Source organism: Ictidomys tridecemlineatus, chromosome 5, assembly GCF_052094955.1.
Source record: "Ictidomys tridecemlineatus isolate mIctTri1 chromosome 5, mIctTri1.hap1, whole genome shotgun sequence".
Taxonomy (NCBI): Eukaryota; Metazoa; Chordata; class Mammalia; order Rodentia; family Sciuridae; genus Ictidomys; species Ictidomys tridecemlineatus.
In genome coordinates this window covers 45,063,930-45,082,221 of record NC_135481.1, presented here as the reverse complement: position 1 = coordinate 45,082,221, position 18,292 = coordinate 45,063,930, and the positions used below count along the sequence as shown (strand labels likewise).

At 38.0% G+C, this 18,292-nt stretch overlaps 1 protein-coding gene and 1 non-coding gene across 18 annotated transcripts in view; one reads left to right on the top strand and one right to left on the bottom strand.

Moving 5' to 3' along the window:
* Fmn1 (formin 1) overlaps positions 1–18,292 on the top strand; it is a 395,944-nt gene that overhangs the window by 181,901 nt on the left and 195,751 nt on the right. For 14 of the 17 annotated variants that reach the window (XM_078049877.1, XM_013363695.4, XM_040274260.2 and 11 more), the window contains 2 exons: positions 12,172–12,968; positions 16,799–16,949. The exons of the other annotated variants lie outside the window; for them this stretch is intronic. In XM_078049877.1, the coding sequence (XP_077906003.1) occupies positions 12,172–12,968; positions 16,799–16,949 (948 nt within the window). The remainder of the gene's footprint in view (positions 1–12,171; positions 12,969–16,798; positions 16,950–18,292) is intronic. 17 annotated transcript variants of the gene reach the window in all.
* Positions 4,180–4,287, bottom strand: LOC120886942 (U6 spliceosomal RNA). Its single transcript, XR_005730127.1, has one exon. It is a non-coding gene; the product is annotated as a U6 spliceosomal RNA (small nuclear RNA).

Below are 18,292 nucleotides of genomic sequence, written 5' to 3'. Positions count from 1 at the left end.
GGAATTTTTTTTCCTTAGGGAAAGTTTAATCTCTTCCTTCTATTCTGGCCTTCAACTGATTGGATGAAGTTCACCCACATTAGGAAAGGCAATTTACTTTACTCAGTCTACTGATGTTAAATGTTAATCTCATCAAAAGCACCCTCACAGTCACATGAAGAATAATAAATACTTCACAAATATCTAGATACCCCATGTCCCAGTCAAGTTGATATATGCTATTAACCATTGCAGGAAATTATTAATAAACCTGTGGAGGACATTGATGTATGGATTTTCATGTTAACCAATGTTTTTTCTTCACTTTGGCAATTACTTAGGAATGGGATTGCTAGATCATATAGAAAGTGTATATTGAACTTCATAAGGATGGCCAAACTTCTTTCTAAAGCAGTTGTACCATTTCCAAATTCCTTCAGTGATCTGAGAGTTCTAGCTGCTCCATATTCTCACTGGCACTTGATATTGTTTGGTTGGTTAGTCTCCATTCTTTTTTTCATTCCCTCTCCTTCCCTCTATTCCTCCTTCCCTTCTTTCTTCCATTAGATGTGTTATGAAATCATATTAAGATTTTAATTTGCATTTCCCTGTGATGTTGAGAATCTTTATTGCTTTTTTGCTGGCCACATATGTTCTTTTCTTTGGTGAATTTCCTCTTCAAATTTTTTACCCATTTGGAAGGTGGGAATAGTTTGTTCTCTTAGCTTGTTTTAATAATTCTCTCTATGCTCTGAACAAAAATTCCTTTGTCAGATATGTGTTTTCCAATATATCTCTTGGTCAGAGACTCATTTTCTGCTTTAATAGTGTTTTGCAAAAGACAGAAGATTTTAATCTTGAAAAATTGCAATTTATTTTTTAAATAAATTTTTCTTTTAAAAACTTTTAATTGACAAACATATTTATGTATGTTGTACAATGTGATGTTTTGATGCATGTATACATTGTGGAATGGCTAAATCAAGCTGATTAACATACCCTAAAAGGATTGCATTTTTGGTGGTATAATTTAAGGACTCTTTCCCTAACCCAGGGACACAAGCATGTTTTCATGTGATTTAATTTAGATGTCTTTTTGATGAATGCAAAGTTGAATTTAGGGATGTTTATTGTTGAGTCTTATATTAGTAACAGCATCCAGTTAATTTCTGTGGTATACTTTACTGACAGAAAAATCTCTAAAATCACATTTTACAAAACATGCAATTATGAAAGGAAACAGTTTTTTTTAAAAAAATATATTTTCCTTATAATTTCAGTATTCTACTCAAAATAAACCTTCAGATTAAAACATGAATCACAGGAAAATTTTATTTTATTGTTGAACCAGTAAGAATTAAGAACTGGGGTTGAGGTTGTGGCTCAGAGGTAGAGTGCTTGCCTAGCATGTAACAGGCACTGGGTTCAATCCTCAGCACCACATAAAAATAAAATAAAGGTATTGTGTTCACATACAACTAAAAAATAAATGTTTTTTTAAAGAAATAAGAACTGCTAGAACTTTTCTTTTCATCATAAACATCTCTCTCTCAAACAGCACCATGTAAGAAATTCTGCTGTAGTTGTCTGGCATGGTAGCTGTTCACCTGGCACAGTATCTGTTCACCTGCTAGTCATTGCACACCCTTTGGCTTAGCTAAGAAGGTACACATGCTATAGTGGTGTACATATGAGCCCAGAAGCTCATAAATAGAAAAAGGAAGTGAAGGAAAGAAAAGAGACCCTTGCAGCTACAACTTTCCTCACCAATGAAACAGTACTCAAGGCATCCAAATAGGTCTGGAAAGATGTTAGGAGAAACCTGGTATTCCAAAGACTGCAAACAATAAAAAAAAAATGTTAAAACCCCCACAAACCCCACACATTGTAGGTGTAGATACACTGGCATTATCCAAATGTATACATACTGAGTATAGCTTTTACAGTCACAGTTGCTTTTAAGGTTGACATTTTTTAAAAATCTCATCTCATGAAAACTAAGTGTTTGCAGAATCACTGAAACACCTCTGTGAGTCCCTAAAACCTAGTGTATAAGCCCCCTGATCTTCTGACTTGTTTGCTTTTCAAAGAAGAAAATAAGAATATGAAACAAATTTAAGTTCACTCTGCAGCCAGGTTCTCTGACCACAGTGGTTTTTTTCATGTTACCTGGCCCAGATTCTAAAAGTATAGCAGAAAATATTTCTCCTTGGGTCCATTACTGAAGGAATGAAGACTGTTCTTGATTCTCTGAACCTCTTCTGGCTGCTATACTTACATATTATACAATGAGTGTGCTTTTTTGGCTCTAGTGAGCAATTTTGGAAATTCAAGACATTTCCTTTCCCAGCCTCCTCTAAGGGAAGCATCTTAGGTCGCAACCCAGAGCCTAATGAAAAACACATAAACTTTCTTGTTTTCTTTGTTGATTGGCCTATAATTTAAAACCTATTCAGTGGCAGATTTACCATGTGACTAATCCTTGGGAAGACCCAAAGTGGCTAGTAGAATGTGGTTGTGGCCTAGGCACACATCATTGGTCATTTGTTCAAATAATGAAGGTAGGAAGCCAAATACCTCTTGGCTTACTCATGGACAGAAACTCAGTGGAAGTACATGGGAGTTTGGGCCTGAGAATGGCTTATTGCTTGTGTAATGAAAGCAACATGGTTGACCTGTGACGCCTTTGCTGAATGAATTGACTTGTGTAGCGCTTTAATTTTCTGCAGTTGTTAAGGAAAACAGTGCATCTGAATATTAATAATAGCACTAGTAATAATCACACTGGAAAACTCATGTCAGTTCAGCTGTCCTAAAGACCAGACATAACTTATGGTTACATTGCTATTTTCAGCTAGAATATACACTTCTCAAAGTGTGAATCACAGCTAGCTTATTTTCAGAAGCTCTCGTACATAGCAGATATTCATTCAAACTTGTTTGGAGAGTAGATGGTAGCGAAGTCATCTTTGACACAATGAAGGTGTGTTTAGAGTCAGCCTGGAACAGACAATACCACCATGAAGAGTAAGCCTATAAGTAGGAATTGTCACAGCCACTCCCCCGAGCCTCCTCTTGCTACCAGAACAGCCTACATGATTTGTAAAGATACAGAAACTCTATTCTAGGCAGTAATCCTAGATTCTTACACATAAGTTTCATCTTTACTTTTATATCAGGGGAAAAAACCCTCAATAACTGGCTCCTTTTGATATGATCTGGCCTCATTTGATAATTCTGTATAACTGACCAAATAGTTTATACTTCCTACCAATTTCCAATAAAATAAAAAGAAAACACAAACTTGGGAGTATATTAGGCAAACATAATTGAGTTCTAAATGATACCACATCATATTTCCAAAATGATGCTTTTGGACAGATGGGGCATGAGCCACAGTATAGTATCCTATCTCATATAAGATGAGTCACCCAGAGGAAAATACTAAAATGATTGCCATAATTCCTTGTGTAATCCAGTTTGTCATAATTGTCAGGGCCAGAGTTCCTCCTCTATTGCTTCTGACCTTGCATGTGATCTTCAATGGGTCCCACCGCTCTGGGCCAGCTCTAGCTTTAGTAATGGCAATTCAGCAGAAAATTACTAGTCCACTCATTAGAGAAGGAAGTAGTGTTGGCTCGTTGCCTAAAAATCTGCAGTCTTGGGTTTACTCATTAGATTGGGGATTACATTTTGGAAAAATGAAGTTTGAAAGTTGTTTCCATGGATTACTCCAGTGTGTATATCCATTCTGTGACTTATATTTGGTGATAGTAATAACTTAGAAATAAAATGTTACAGAAATTCCCCATGAAGAATGATTTCTTTCTTTCTTTCTTTCTTTCTTTTTTTAATTTCTCAAAATGTACTCTGATGGCAATCTTCTTTTGTACTGGGTCCCAAGTAAGAACTTAAGAGCAGATTTCCAACATTTGTTCCTATTTTCCTAGGGTGACTATTCATAGTTATATTTGCTTGTACTTGATTCTTAAAATTATTGCCTTTCAAAACCAGTGTTCCATTTCATCTGAATTGAGACTCTTATTATATGAATTAAATAATGCTATGCTTTACAGTTTCATGAATAGAACTGTATTTAAGGAAGTTGTAAGAGAATGAAATTTGATGAAGTCTTGAGTGTGGAAATTATTAATTTTTAGAACTAATGGAAAGTTTGGAGGTTAAGTCCTTTTTGTTTATTAGCATATGGAATCTTTCACGGGATTTGCATGTCATCCTTACACAGAGGCTATGCTAATCTTCTCTGAGTCATTCCAATTTTAGTATATGTGCTGCTGAAGTGAGCACAGTGATTAAGTTTTAAACCTCTAATTTCAGACAATAAAATGAAGCTAAGAGGAAATTTAAAAGTTGGCTAATGGCAGGTAACCAATGACTGAGGTAGCCAAGAGAAGGGGCTAGGTCTTTTGACACTTAGCCAATGCTTTTCCCCACTATATACCTGGGAACCAAACAATTTCATATCTATTATTTATTTAATGACTCCAGTTATTTTTCAGAAAGATAGAAGACAAATATTTTTTTTAAAATTTCTATTTTTGTGTTAGTATCCTGATTTCATAACATTAAAAATACTAAGAATGAATGGTAAGATGAACAGTAGTCTTGAAGTCTATTTCTTATAAGCAGTTTTCTTAATTACTTCATGCTCCTCTTTTTTCATCTGGAAAAAGATCAGCAATTCTCAGGTGATTGCCAAAATTATATGCTTTGATATAATACCAAATGTATTACAAAGATTTTTATATAATGGTGATATATAATATTATTAGTCATTAATTATTATTAGTTATCATGATTAATTTATTCACTATCAAGTTGAGGAGTCATTTGTAATCAGTTCAACATGTCACAGTGGAAAGAACATGAATTTGAATCTCACACTGGATTTGCATTCTTTATTATCCATTTTCCTGTTGTGGGAATTTACACAGGGCCCCCCACCTTACCGCCCAAGTCTGCCTCACTGAGTTGTAAGGGCTAAATGAAAGCCCCGGCAGTGCTTTCCATGCTCATTTCATGATAGTTGCATTCTTACCCTGGTCTTCACTGAGCATCCTCATGGCAGATGAGTGAAGTATTTATACTGATGTAATGTCACTTTGTACTCTTTAGAATTTCATGCGCTGGGTTTTACTCCCGAGGCAATGTTAGTGCTATTTTACCCTATCAATTGTCTTTTCCCCTTCTTTTCCTGCCTTGTTTCTCTATTTCTTTATCCTTCTTAGTAAGTTCTAATTACAGTGATATATCAGATGTGCCTCATGTTTCTGAGTGTCCCTGAGATGCCCTTTTGCTTGTAACTTGATGTGCTTTTATTTCTGATAAGAAAAAAAATATTGATAACAGTTAATTAAAACCAGTTATTGTTAATTTATGGGGTTCTCATCAAACCCAATGCCACTCTTTTTATTAGTGGAGACTTTTGTTTCTGCAGTAGCAAAGATAAAACAATTAAATAAGGGATTATTGAAGTTCTTATGCAGCCTTCAAAAATAAAAACCCAGAAAGGACCCCGTTGCTCACATATCCAAAGACAAAGATCCACTACCTTCTTGCCTTGCCCAATCACTCTGTAAGAATGGAATCCCAGCCCTTTGAGGTGCTTTGTATTCTTCAGCCCTATTTTTCTTTCCTTCCCTTCTCTATGCTCACACCACACTTTTCTGAAGTGGTGAAGCTAGAAAGCTAGGAGCTATCTAGCTTTCTCCAAAAACCCATGAATGTAGAATTTGGAACAGTCCCTGAAAAAGATTGGCTTACTTAAGTTGTGTAGCAGATATCCTGATTTTTCTTTTCTTTTTTACTGGACCTGGCAGTACCCCTGAGAGAGAATGTTCATAACAACAAAATGCCAAAGGGTGGTTTTTCTGCAGTGCTTGGCACCAACACGGTGTCTTTCATCAGTAGGCACTTTTCCATCTTCTTTTTGACAGACATGCTTGTGGAGACCAGACAAGCAAAAGTTTCCCTCTGTTGCTTGGGTTTCAGTACCCTGTGTTCCTTCGATGCTATCTCTAAGCAGTGGTAAGGTGGAGGATATTAAAAATTAATGAGGATTTGGTAGGTGAAGGAGAGCCAGCCCCAGAGGAGACTGGGGGAGTTACCCAAAGCCCATTTCCTAATCAGATTAGAATCACAGATGTGGTTAAGTTCTACTGGACAGTTTATGATACGTATGGGAATATCCTCTGCACTTGCTATGGGTAGAACACTTGTCTATCAAGTATTCTGAATTATGAAAACTAAATATGATTTACGTCAATGTTTAGAACCTTTCTTTAAAAACAAAACTTAAATGTTTCATCTGAATTTTCATGGCCAAAAAATGGGAAAAGCGGGCAGAAAACAGAATAGTATGACTGCTCTGAACAGTTTGCATTAGTCTGGAAGTGATGACCATGAGGCCTTATCACTTATGCTGTACATGGGAATATCAAAGATAGAAGGGGACTTCATCTCTTTTTATTGTATTTTGGAGCTTCCAGTGTCCCTGTGTGGGTAATACAGAGGAACAAGGAAGTCTTCATATTTTCAGCTGAAGAAATCATCAATTCAGTAAGCAGTTGTGGATCACTAATTAGCCAGAGTGTGTAATGTTCTGGAAGTTTAAACACAAATAAGGTGTGGTCCCCCACTGCCTGGAGCGTTCAGATTTGCGAAGAAGATAAACTTATAAATGACTGTCATGTAGTATGAACCTAGAAAGTTTGTTGGCAACAAAGACAAAGGAAAACTTATTAAGAAAAATCAAAAAAATATTCAGCTGAGCTTTACTGGATATTTCTTTATGGTTTCCACTAAGTGAAAATGGAGAGAAAAGGTGTCCTAAGGAGAGGAAACAGCATGTGCAGAAGCATGAAGATGTGGGAGTTATTCATACCTGTGAGCTGTACTGGGGCAACAAGGAAAGAATAGAGATGTGTCTGGAAAAGTAGGTAGGGGTCAAGTTCTGAAGATCCAGGAGTATCATGTAAAGAATTTAGCTTTGTCTGTTTGTAGAATAATTATTCTCAACATGGGTAATGAAGGGATAGCTCCCCCAAATTGGGACATATCAGAATTAGGAAGGGGCTTTTTAAAATAACACATGTTCCCATGAAGATTCTGAAATAATGCAAGTAAAAGTCATTTCCAAAAAGAACCCACTGATACTATGATGTCATACTATCTGAGCTGTTGTTTTAGAACAGACTAAAGTTGCTGTTGGTTTCAACTCTGGCTCCTAGTGAAATCTCCTGAAAAGTTTTAAGGATACCAGTGTGAGGTACTATCTTGGACTGATTAAGTGAGGATCTCTGGAAATGGGTCTGATTGCCAGTATCTTCTACCAAACTTTCCAGGTGATTCTATTGGGTAGTTGGACTAAGAGGTCCTCCAGTAGACCAACAGACATAGTACAAATGAAAGAGAACAGAATGATTTAATAGTTACCTTCTTAAAGTTTTAATCTTGCTTAGGAGATGGCTGTAGATCAACAGACTGTTGCAGGTGGGAAAAGGATATGACCAAAAGTGAAAATAATAGAAGGGAACAAGTTATGAGTAGAGGAATGTAGATAAAACTTGGGGAAGACTGGAAATATGTCAAAGCTGTCTCTTTTCAGATAATGTACTGGGGACAATGCAATGGACCTTTAGCAGGGAGAATCCAGGAGAGAAAAACTGGTGGGGCCTCATATGTCCTAAAGAATACTTACCTAAAAATGTATAGAGAATTTATAATTGCTTGTCGGCTGCTTACAAGTGTGTTTAATGTGCAAGTAAAGCAGTTTGCATGTTCCCTTGGTCTACCTTTATTTTTAGTTTTGTCTGCCAATGCCAGGGCTAGGAGAGATAAAAAAAAAAATAGAGAAACAAGGCCAAGGATAGTTCATAAAGATTACCAGAATGCTGGGCAAGTATTGTCTGGAAGTATATAATTTTCAAACAAAGTTCTGCCCCATGTTTGAATCACCACATCATTACCAGTGTCTTTAAAACTGAAGCTAGAGAAAGAAGGGGAAGTAGCTCACAGTTTGTATGTGCAGAGAAGTTGAAGTTAACAGGTAGTAGAGTGACAAATAGGGTTAAAAACTAGCTTTCTGTAAAGCTTATTTCATGGTATGCATGGACCTGTGATACCTCATTTGTCATACAGCGGGGCACAATTAGAAATAATTGATAGGATATGGACAGATATGGAATGAATGAAGGTCTTATTACTTTAATCACTTCAAATTACTGTGTTATGCTGAGCTCATGAATGCACCACAACTGGAACAATCAAAGGGGGATCATGAAGCAGGAAAGAACAAAGGTAAGTTGTTGTTTTTGTCTGACACAGGGACATTTAAATCTTAGCAATCAACAGGGCTTCTTACTGTCATCTCAGCATATTGGTGTGGAGTCTATGGAAAGGCACTGTTTTCCTTATTTGGTTGTTCTCCATATCTGTGGGTATGGTTTGTGAGGAACCCTTTCATACTCTGTATTTGGCAATTTACCCCTTTTCTTGGATGTTTGCAGCAGAAGAAGGGTACTGAGTGAATATAGTATTTGCAAAGCCCCACAGGCATGAAGAGCATGGTGCTGGGAGAGGCAGGAAGTAATGTTATGTAAGACTGGAATCTAGGGCTTCTCTGGGTTAGGGGTAAGAATCCAAAGTGGATAAAGTAGGCAGAAAACAGGTGAGAAATGCTGCCTATGCTAAAATGCCCCATTGTCATTGTTTAAGCAGTGGCTAAGTGGTGAAGGCATTTTAAGGAAAAATGTATGTATTTATTTTTTTGAAAAATGTTCCTGGAACCAGGGTTGGCTAAACTTGGGTCAGAAAACATTACTTAGGTGGCTTTTGCTACTGTCTGGGTAAAGACGACCTAGTGAAAGGTTGAGGTTGTGGAGATGAAAACAAAGGAATGAATCAGAAAAATCTCTGAAACTTATTGAAAAACAAATAGTTCATTGAGTGTGAACCCAGCATGTTACCCTGTCTCTAGATGTGGTAATTGGTGAGTGATGATGCCACTAACTACCAGAGGAAATTCATGGGGCGGGGGCAGAAATTGAGATTCAGCAACAATGAATTCAATTTCAGACATGTTGAGTCTGAGGGAGCTGATTAAATATGCAGGTAGATTTTGGTTTGAAAGGGTAGTTGGAATGATGGCCTTAAGGTATGAATTTAGAAGTCACCAGCGTATAGTGAATGAATTTTATTTACCATATAAGGACATAGAACCACCTAGAAACTGAGAGAGAAAACAAATGGCAAGGAAGATGCCTGGGGATCAGTATTCAAAGCATGAATGGAGGAAGAGGGTGAATGCAGACACCAGGCGGGTGGGAGGAGTAGAGTGTAGAATCAGACGTCCAAGGAAGCGGAGGCAATTTCAAGGGACATGCAACAGTGCCAAGAGGAGAGGGCAAAACCACTGAAAAATGCTGATTGAAGGTGACAGTCAAACCATGGTGTTAATAGGACAGTAGGATGGAAACTAAGTGCAGTTGGTTTAAAGGGAAGGGTGAGAAAACATAAAGCAAGGATCAAATACAGTTTTCAAAAGCTCTGCTGTGAAGGAACCCGGGTAGGATGAGAAGGTGCATGACAGCTACTTGTGTGAAAGAAGGATGTGGATATCCTTATCTTTGCTTTAGAACATGGAACAGGATAGATACAAGATACTGAGAAGTGTGCTAAGTCCCTAGCAAGTTGATGTGCCTTCTGGCCTTTGATCTGTCAGGCACTGAAAAAGGCAATGATAAGGACAGCAACTGTACAGCAGTATGTTCCAAATGCTGTTCTGTGTGATATTTTATATATGGAGATTTGTCTGCCTCTTATTGCTGCTCTGTGAAGTGGATCCTATTATTATCATTCCTGTTTTACTTGCAAGAAAAATATAACAGATAAGTTAAATAACCTGCCAAATTTGTGTTTTGCCCACTATATTGAACCCATGTATTAAATCAGAGCCACCAAAACAACATAGGAATACAAATCAGCAGATTTAAAACAGGCTTGGTTGAGAAGTGGTGTCTCAGGTATTTGCTGTAGACAAAGGGTTCAGATGTCTATTATAGAGATGTCTTATATCCGTGGTATATGTTTTTGCAATTGTTTTACTTGTGAAGAAGCTGAAGATTGAGTCAAATGATACCCCTGTCAGGTTATTTCACTGTTAGCCTTTTTGGAAGAAGGTTTAGTAGGGAATACCAAGAAAGAGTTAGTCTGTGGTAACTGACCTGAACTAGTCATGAGAATTAAATTAAATGCTGGCAAATTATTTGGGGTGGAAATGAGAGTAGGGTGTTGGGGAGTTGAGGATGGAGATGGAGATGGTGCATTATTGAAATAGAGATGATCTTGACCACGTAGTTGGATTAAGCTTGAAATTTACTTTCAGGCAGTTGGTAGTGGAACCCATGAAATCTTGGGAAAACTTTTATATTTGTGGTACATTGTTCATCTTGATGCCTTAAGCTTTTCCTAGTTCCAGGCCTAGGACTCAACTAAGGTAACATTATTTGAAAATTTAGAAGAATAATGGGAATTTGTTAGTCGCTCACTCTAATATTGTCATTATTAACAGTAACAGAAATACTTATTCAGAACTTACTGGCACAGTGCCTACTGTTTTATACAAATGTCTCATTTTACCTTTATAAAAGTCCAGGAGATGACTCCCTTTTATCCTCACTTTGCTTGTGAGGAAACTCAGACTGTTGGACATAGTGTTCTCTGCCTAAGATCACAGAGCTGACAAGTGGCTCAGCCAATGTGGGAGCCAGGTGGTGTGATTTTCAAACCCAGACTCCAAAATAGACAGTGCCTAGAATTCTCCTAGTCCATCTGAGTTGGCTTAGGGCTACCAAGTCCACAGGTAAGAAGATCAGCCTTAGAAAAAAACCTTTAAATTCTACTCACTATAGGTATTTAGGGATTGGCTTGTGAAAATGAACATTAGAGAGAAGTTGAGCCTCATTACAAATAATTAAAAGTGACATTAAAGTAAAAAGGCTTCCTATGACTTTATCTTGCCCAACTAGGCCATTAGAAGTATATCTTTAATTTTTCACCATCAAAGGTTTTGGGAATGTATATGTACTTTTGCATTTAGATCTTTGTGGGCTAAAATTTTGGTGAAGAAAGACCCAACTAGCCATAGAAAGGATCTTGAGACAATGATTGTTGATATAACAGTGACTTCCTCCATGTACCTCATCAATGCTGTGTACTAAAGACAGCACTGACACTGATTTCAACTTGTGGAGTTAATAACCTGATGGGGGAGGTAAAAATTATGCAAACTCACCAAAAATATTTAATTTCCATTTCACTGGATTTTGAAAACTAAGTTTTCTTCCATCCTTAGAGTCACACCAGCTCTGTGTGCAAAACTACACACTCAATGCATTAAAATAGCTGAAGAAATAAGCATGAAAAATAATTTTGTAAAACCCATAAAATACAGTTTAAAATGCTGATGTGTAGAAAATTTCAAAGTGGTGAACTTTAGTTTCCCCCTTTTCTACATATTTATGTTGAAATTATTATGAAACAGACATAAATACTGATCTTGGACAGTAGTGATATGGGAACTCTTTAAAAAAATATGTATCATTGCTGCTTTAATGCCCTCCATTTCTGCTGTACTGTCCTAGAAACCTGATAAAGGAGACCTTCTAAGAAAAATTTGGAAAAATAGCAGCTAAACAGAAGGATCTCCAAACCACTTTTTTTCTTGTAGTTCTCTTTTTTTCCCCAAAGCCAAACCAAAAGTTATGAAAGATATATTCAAACCTTTATTAAAAATTTTGTTTTGCATTTGATATGAAAACCGGGTGAAAGTTCTTAAGTAACGGATTTACTCTAAACCTTAATCCACAGTTAATTATCTCCCATGAGCTCAGATTGGATGAAATTACCCATCAAGTCCCAACTGTGTAGGTCCCTGGAAAATTCATAAAGTGAAATTTACACCCTATTGGGTTCTCAAAAGAATGTTCCTGTATTTGACTGCATTTATGTGGGCTGTTTGACAGCGGCACACTGATGGTATCGAGATCATTTTTATTTTGAATTTTTTATATATATATAAAATTTAAAAGTTATATATAAATATAAATATTTATATTTATATACATATATATGTATATAAATGCTTTCCTTTCCCACTGATTTTTCCTACAGGCCCAATTTGAACTTCAGGCATTTCATATCCGGGGTGAGCATGCAGTGATAACAGCGAGACTAGAAGAAACCATTGAAAATCTTAAACACGAGTTAGAACACAGATGGCGAGGAGGAGGTGAAGAGATGAGAGATGTCTGCATCTCCACCGATGATGGCTGCCCTCCAAAGGCCTACAGAAATGTGTGTGTCCAGACAGACAGAGAGACCTTCCTCAAACCCTGTGAAGGTGAAAGCAAGACAACCAGAAGTAACCAAATAGTACCCAAAAAGCTGAATATCTCCTCTTTAAGTCAGCTTTCTCCCCCAAATGACAACAAAGACATTCATGTACCACTTCCGACTGGGGAAGGCATCTCATCAAATCAGCAAAAGATATCACCCCTGCCTCCTCCACCGCCTCCACCGCCTCTACCCCCTACCATCCCTCCCCCTCCACCCCTCCCGCCTGGACTTGGACCTCTGCCACCAGCGCCTCCACCACCACCTCCACCACCACCTGTGACTGCTGGGCCACCACCACCTCCTCCTCCGCCCCCTCCACCACCTCCACTACCTCCAAGTGCAGGACCTCCCCTACCTCCTCCCCCCCCACCACTACCTAATTCCCCAGCTCTACCCAGCAGTGGGGGACCTCCTCCTGCTCCAACACCCCCTGGACTTGTACCCCCACCTCCTCCTGGACTCTTCTTTGGACTCAACTCTTCTTCTAGCCAATGTCCTCGGAAACCAGCTATTGAGCCCAGTTGTCCTATGAAGCCTTTGTACTGGACTAGAATACAAATAAGTGATAAGAGGTAAGCTCTTCCCTGGTCTGTTCTCATCTTGTGAATTCTAAGGATTTTGTCCACTTGAATGCGATACAAGAATTCCTTAGATAAATAATCAGGTTGCAATGTTTAGGGAGAAGATCCATCTCTACCAGGTCCTCTCGTTACACTCTACAAATTGATGCTGGGAGAAACATGTGTTCAGTGTCTGATTCTTCTCTAAGATAATCACTTTGTAGATTTGACAAGAATCCAGGTCTAAGCGAGGGACTTCTCCAGTATACCTGTAACTAATGAGTAATCATAAAGAAACTGAATCTATACTATATATTCACTGAGGACTTTTAGGGTATCTTTTATGATATACTTTTATTTTGTTTTGTTTTTAGATGCTATCACCAGCCTTATGTTCTGGATATTTAAGTTATGTGTATTTTTCAGTTTTTGTTAAAAGAATGAGACATGGCTGACTTATTAGTTCTTTAGATCAGAAAAAAAGTCCTAAAATATATATTCCCTGTGCTTGAACTCTAGTTCATCTACCTGCTCATATCCTTGCATCTTTATTCCTTGTTTTCCTTCAGAGAAAGTACTAGTGTGTGTATAACTAACATGGATAGACAGATGGCACCTTTTCATTTGTATTGTGATTAAATTTGGCCCGAAAGGCAACACTATCTGGTGGCTCAGAAACTTCCTTGCAAACAGATCTGAGTCTCGTTACTTCTGCCTAGGTTCTGAGCCTGTCAGGAAGACAATGAAAGATGTTGAGTTATTTCTTGACCACTTTTTTAGTTTTGGAGTTTGTTTGCAAAGAACATTAATAGAGAACACATTTCTAAACTTATTCCCTAAATCAAGATGTGGTAGTGAATTTTTAAGTTGATACAACATTTTGCTTAGAGAAGGCAGGACACTAATCAAAATAACATGCGGCTCACAATTATAAACAACCAGAACTTGCAGGAGGAGAAATGGAGAATGCCTTAAAACCATGTGAAAATAAACCAAGATATTATTTGTAGACTATCTTGTTATTTTTTAAACGCCAATTCTTATAATTTCCCAAATGAATGCCTAAAAAAAATGAGATCATCTTGAAATAACTCCTATCATTAACTAACATGCTAGTAGTCTCCTTTCCCATCTGAGACTCAGGTATGTCCTGAGAAATGAGTTCCCAGAAAATTTATTTTGAGTTGTGTTCCTTTATTAGTGTTCTCAAATTTGTGTGCAGTCATTCCAGGGTGATGAATCCCACCTGTTGGCCCTGGAGTAGTGTGTTTGGCAGCACACAGAGCTGTTCCACACCTGTGTCTCACTAGTCTGACTTCATTCCCTGAGAGACTTCATGAACAACCAATATCACAGACCATAGCAGCCATGTAACAATTTCACTGGAAGATATGGGCCATGTGCCCACTACTCAAGGTGGGATAAAGTCAGGCTGGGAATAGTTGTTGCACATTTTATTCCTTTTATCATTTGCCATTTATTTATTTGCACTGGACATTGAACCCAGAAGAACTTTGTGTATGCTAGGCAAGTGATCTACCACTGAGCTACATCCTCAGCCTTGTAGTTCACCATTTTGAGAAAGAAAACAATTTAATACTTGGAATACTCAATTCCTCCTAGTTTTTCGATCTATCTAGAGCTTTATTTTTGAGCAAAATGAAAAGGTGATGAATGGGACATCGAGAGAGCTGGTACTTGGTGAATGTGTCAGCCTGGAGCCTGAGTGCTGGCTGTGGGTCATGTTAAGACCCCAGCATGGCCACTTCCTATAGGCACCACACTTTCAGTCCTTTTCATCTTGAGTCCCTCAAAATACTTTGTACCTGCGAGCACAACTGCTTTTTTATTTTCCCCAGTGAAAATGATTTGGAGAGTCTGAATAGTATTCACTAATGAGTAAAATGAAAATCACTTGGGAGGTGAGATGATATTTTAATATTTTGTGCAGCTAGAGGGGCGAGCACTTTGTATAATAGATACATGATAAATTTTGTTCTTGATCTTCTGGGAAACCGGGAACAAAATGTGAATTCAGCTCACCCACCAAAATTCCTTTTTACCACTTGCATGAACTGATTTGTTTTTTTCTTTTGCTACTTTTCCTTCTTTGATGTCTATTTTTCGATTTCTAGAGTAGGAAAGGCACATTTGAAGAAAAACAAATCCTCTTCTAATTACTTTTCCAGCTTACTCTAGTAAGTTTGGTCTTCCCTGCCCACTTCCACCTTTTCTTCCCTTTTCAGCTATAATTGTGTGTTCAGTGGTCAGAAAACAGTTGACCATTATGGCAGGTCATCCTGTGTGAGCAAGTCCTTGTTACTGCCCTACAACTCTTCAGAGAAGGTGTTCCAGAATTCATTTATTTAGAATTGGAAATGCTTTTCCCACAGAAACTGTGCCATAAATGGTAATGAGGTGCTCAATTTGACTCTCAAATTCAATTTGCTCCAGAATATCAGTGAATTATAACACTAGCCATACTGGCCTGAGTCCAGCGTCAATGGAGCTGACCAGCCAGGTTGAGGAAAGATAGGTGTGACCTGTCTGCCTGATTACAGCAACACTTCCTTGCAGGCACTCCTGCTTACCTGCCCAGAATCTGCCTGAAGCCCAGACCAGTAGCCCTTACCAGGGCTCGCTCTCCTAATCAAGATCCCCCTTTCTGGCAGGTGCAGTGGCGCACACCTATAATCACGGTGGTTCAGGAGGCTGAGGCAAGAGGATCATGAGTTTAAATCCATCCTCAGCAACTTACTGAGGCCCTAAGCAATTCAATGAGACTCTGCCTCAAAATAAAAAATAAAAAGGGCTGGGGGTGTGGTTTAGTGTTCGAGTGCCCCTGATTCAATCCCTGGTAACTGCCCCTTCACCCCCCTGCCAAAAAAAGATCCCCCTTTCCTCAATGCAGCTGAGACGAGACTTTAACATAATATTATCCATAATGGTATTTCATAATTTGAAATTCAAATTCAGATTTCAAGTCAAAATTAATTGAGTCATAGAAGGTGTGACTGAGGAAGGAACACAGATGACTCACCTCATTGGGACTGTTCTAGCTCTTGGGATGAGCCATGCTTTCTCAGGTGTTTATTATATTGTTATACTTTATAACTTAAGTATGTCCTATATATATTGTTAGATGGCTCAACTATTATATTAGAAAAATTATAATTTAAAAAAGTGGAAGGAAAAATGGAATGTGTCCAGAACCAAAATATCATCTTTCATGAGAAAAACAGACCTTTTGTCTCAGCCTCTGGAGCCATTGGGATTATAGGCATGCACCACAGCACCCTGTTGGAGGTGGGGTATTATTAATCAAATACTTTTAAATGGGTACAGACTACACACATACTAACGACTTTGAACTAAGTTTACTTAATCCTGAAAATTATATTTAAAACCCATAGAAAAAGTCCAATTAGGGCAGATCTTTACCTTACTACTCCATTTTCAGGTCCTTTAAGAATGTCTATGTCTCAGAATTGGTTATCTCTTCAATGATGCCCACTTTTGCCTGTCATGTGATAGAAATGTTCCAGATTTAGGAGAACCTTGTGACCACAACCTCAGTCCCAGGACTTCTATTCCCAAAATGTTTCCCTAGAGCTTTCTGATTACCTAATGACTATACTTTTTTTTGGAAGTGTGTGTTTGTGTGTGTTTAAATATTTTATGGTGTATTTTGACTTAAAGTATAGCATAAAAGATTTCCTCCAAACTTTATGAGGGCTTTATATTTTTTACATTAAATAAAAATGAATTAGAAGGAGCTATAATTGTATTATATTCTCTTCTGCTTTTGTTCTGAAGGTTAACTTGCCATTTTCTCATTTAAGCCAAAATGCTACACCGACCTTATGGGATTCCTTAGAAGAACCTGATATTCGGGACACTAGTGAATTTGAGTATTTATTCTCCAAAGACACAACTCAACAGAAGAAAAAACCTCTGTCAGAGACCTATGAGAAAAAAAACAAGGTCAAAAAGGTATTGAGTGATTATAGTAATGGTTTTAATTACATATGCATTTTGCCTCTGTGGGAATATATTATGTACTGCCGCTTTACTTTCCCTCTGTTTTCAGGAAATGTTTTGGAAGGTTTTGAGTCATAAATGGCAAAAGGGAACCAATAATGAAAGAAATCTGTGCTTGCTATTTTGGTTGTATCTTCTGAATTTTCAAAATTTAACCTGGATTCTTTCACAATTAATTCTGTTGGGAAAAAAATGTAATATTTAATTTGTTGTAAAGTGAAAGTAGTTTGTAAGCTATATGAAAAACAGGGTTCAGCCAGGCATATTGGCACAGGCCTATAATCCCAGTAGCTCAGGAGGCTGAGGCAGGAGGATCACCAAGTTCAAAGTCAGCCTTGGCAACTTAGCGAGGCCTTAAGCAACTCAGTGTCTCCAAATAAAATATTTAAAAAGGGCTGAGGATGTGGCTCAGTAGTTAAGTACCCCTGGTTTTAATCCCTGGTACCAAAAAAGAAAAAAAAAAGGAAAGAAAAACAGGATTTATTTATAAATTTATTCATTTAATGAATATTTACTGGGATCTTATGGTGCCCAGGTGGTTCTAGGCCTACACTGTACAGTACAACTATGTAGCTAGATAAGTAATAAATAAAATAGATATTCACTTTCATTATCCACATTTCAGCTCTGTCCTTGTGACTTGTGACTACCATATGGAATAGTGCAGAAATCAAACATTTCTATGATTACAGAAATTTCAGATGAACAACGTTGTCTAAGTATTTGGAATATTTTGGTTAAAAAAGCAATGAAACTAGTGATCCTTGCCTGTAGAGCCCATATTAACCATCAACATTGAAAACAAACCTTGTCAGTCCCCTCGTGGAGAAGTGGAGCAGAGTGAGGCGTGCCAGCTTTGCAAGGTTCTCACTGAGGAGGTGATTTCTCAGCAAACGTGAGAACTATGAGCCGCTGGTCATCTTTGAGAGAATGAGTTTACCATCCCAGCAGTCAGGCAGACGTGAGGCAGACTGTCTGTGGGGTCTAAATCAAAAGCACTAGGCCCTTTAACTTCGTGTACCCTAGTCCCCGAGCCATAGCACAAGGTGAAGTCTGCAGAGGTTTGGAATTGTCCCCTCCAAAGGTCCATGTATCAAAGACTTGGCTCCCAAGTTCCTGTTAGTAGAAGTTGGTGAGACCTTTAGGAGCTGGAGCCTAGCAAGAGGTCTTTAGGACATTGGAAGTATGCCCTTGAAAGATAATATGGGATTTGAATCTTTTCCTCTCTCTCTTGATCATGAAGTGAGTAGTTAGTTCTGTTGTGCACCCCTGTTCTGATGTGCTGCCCTTGACAG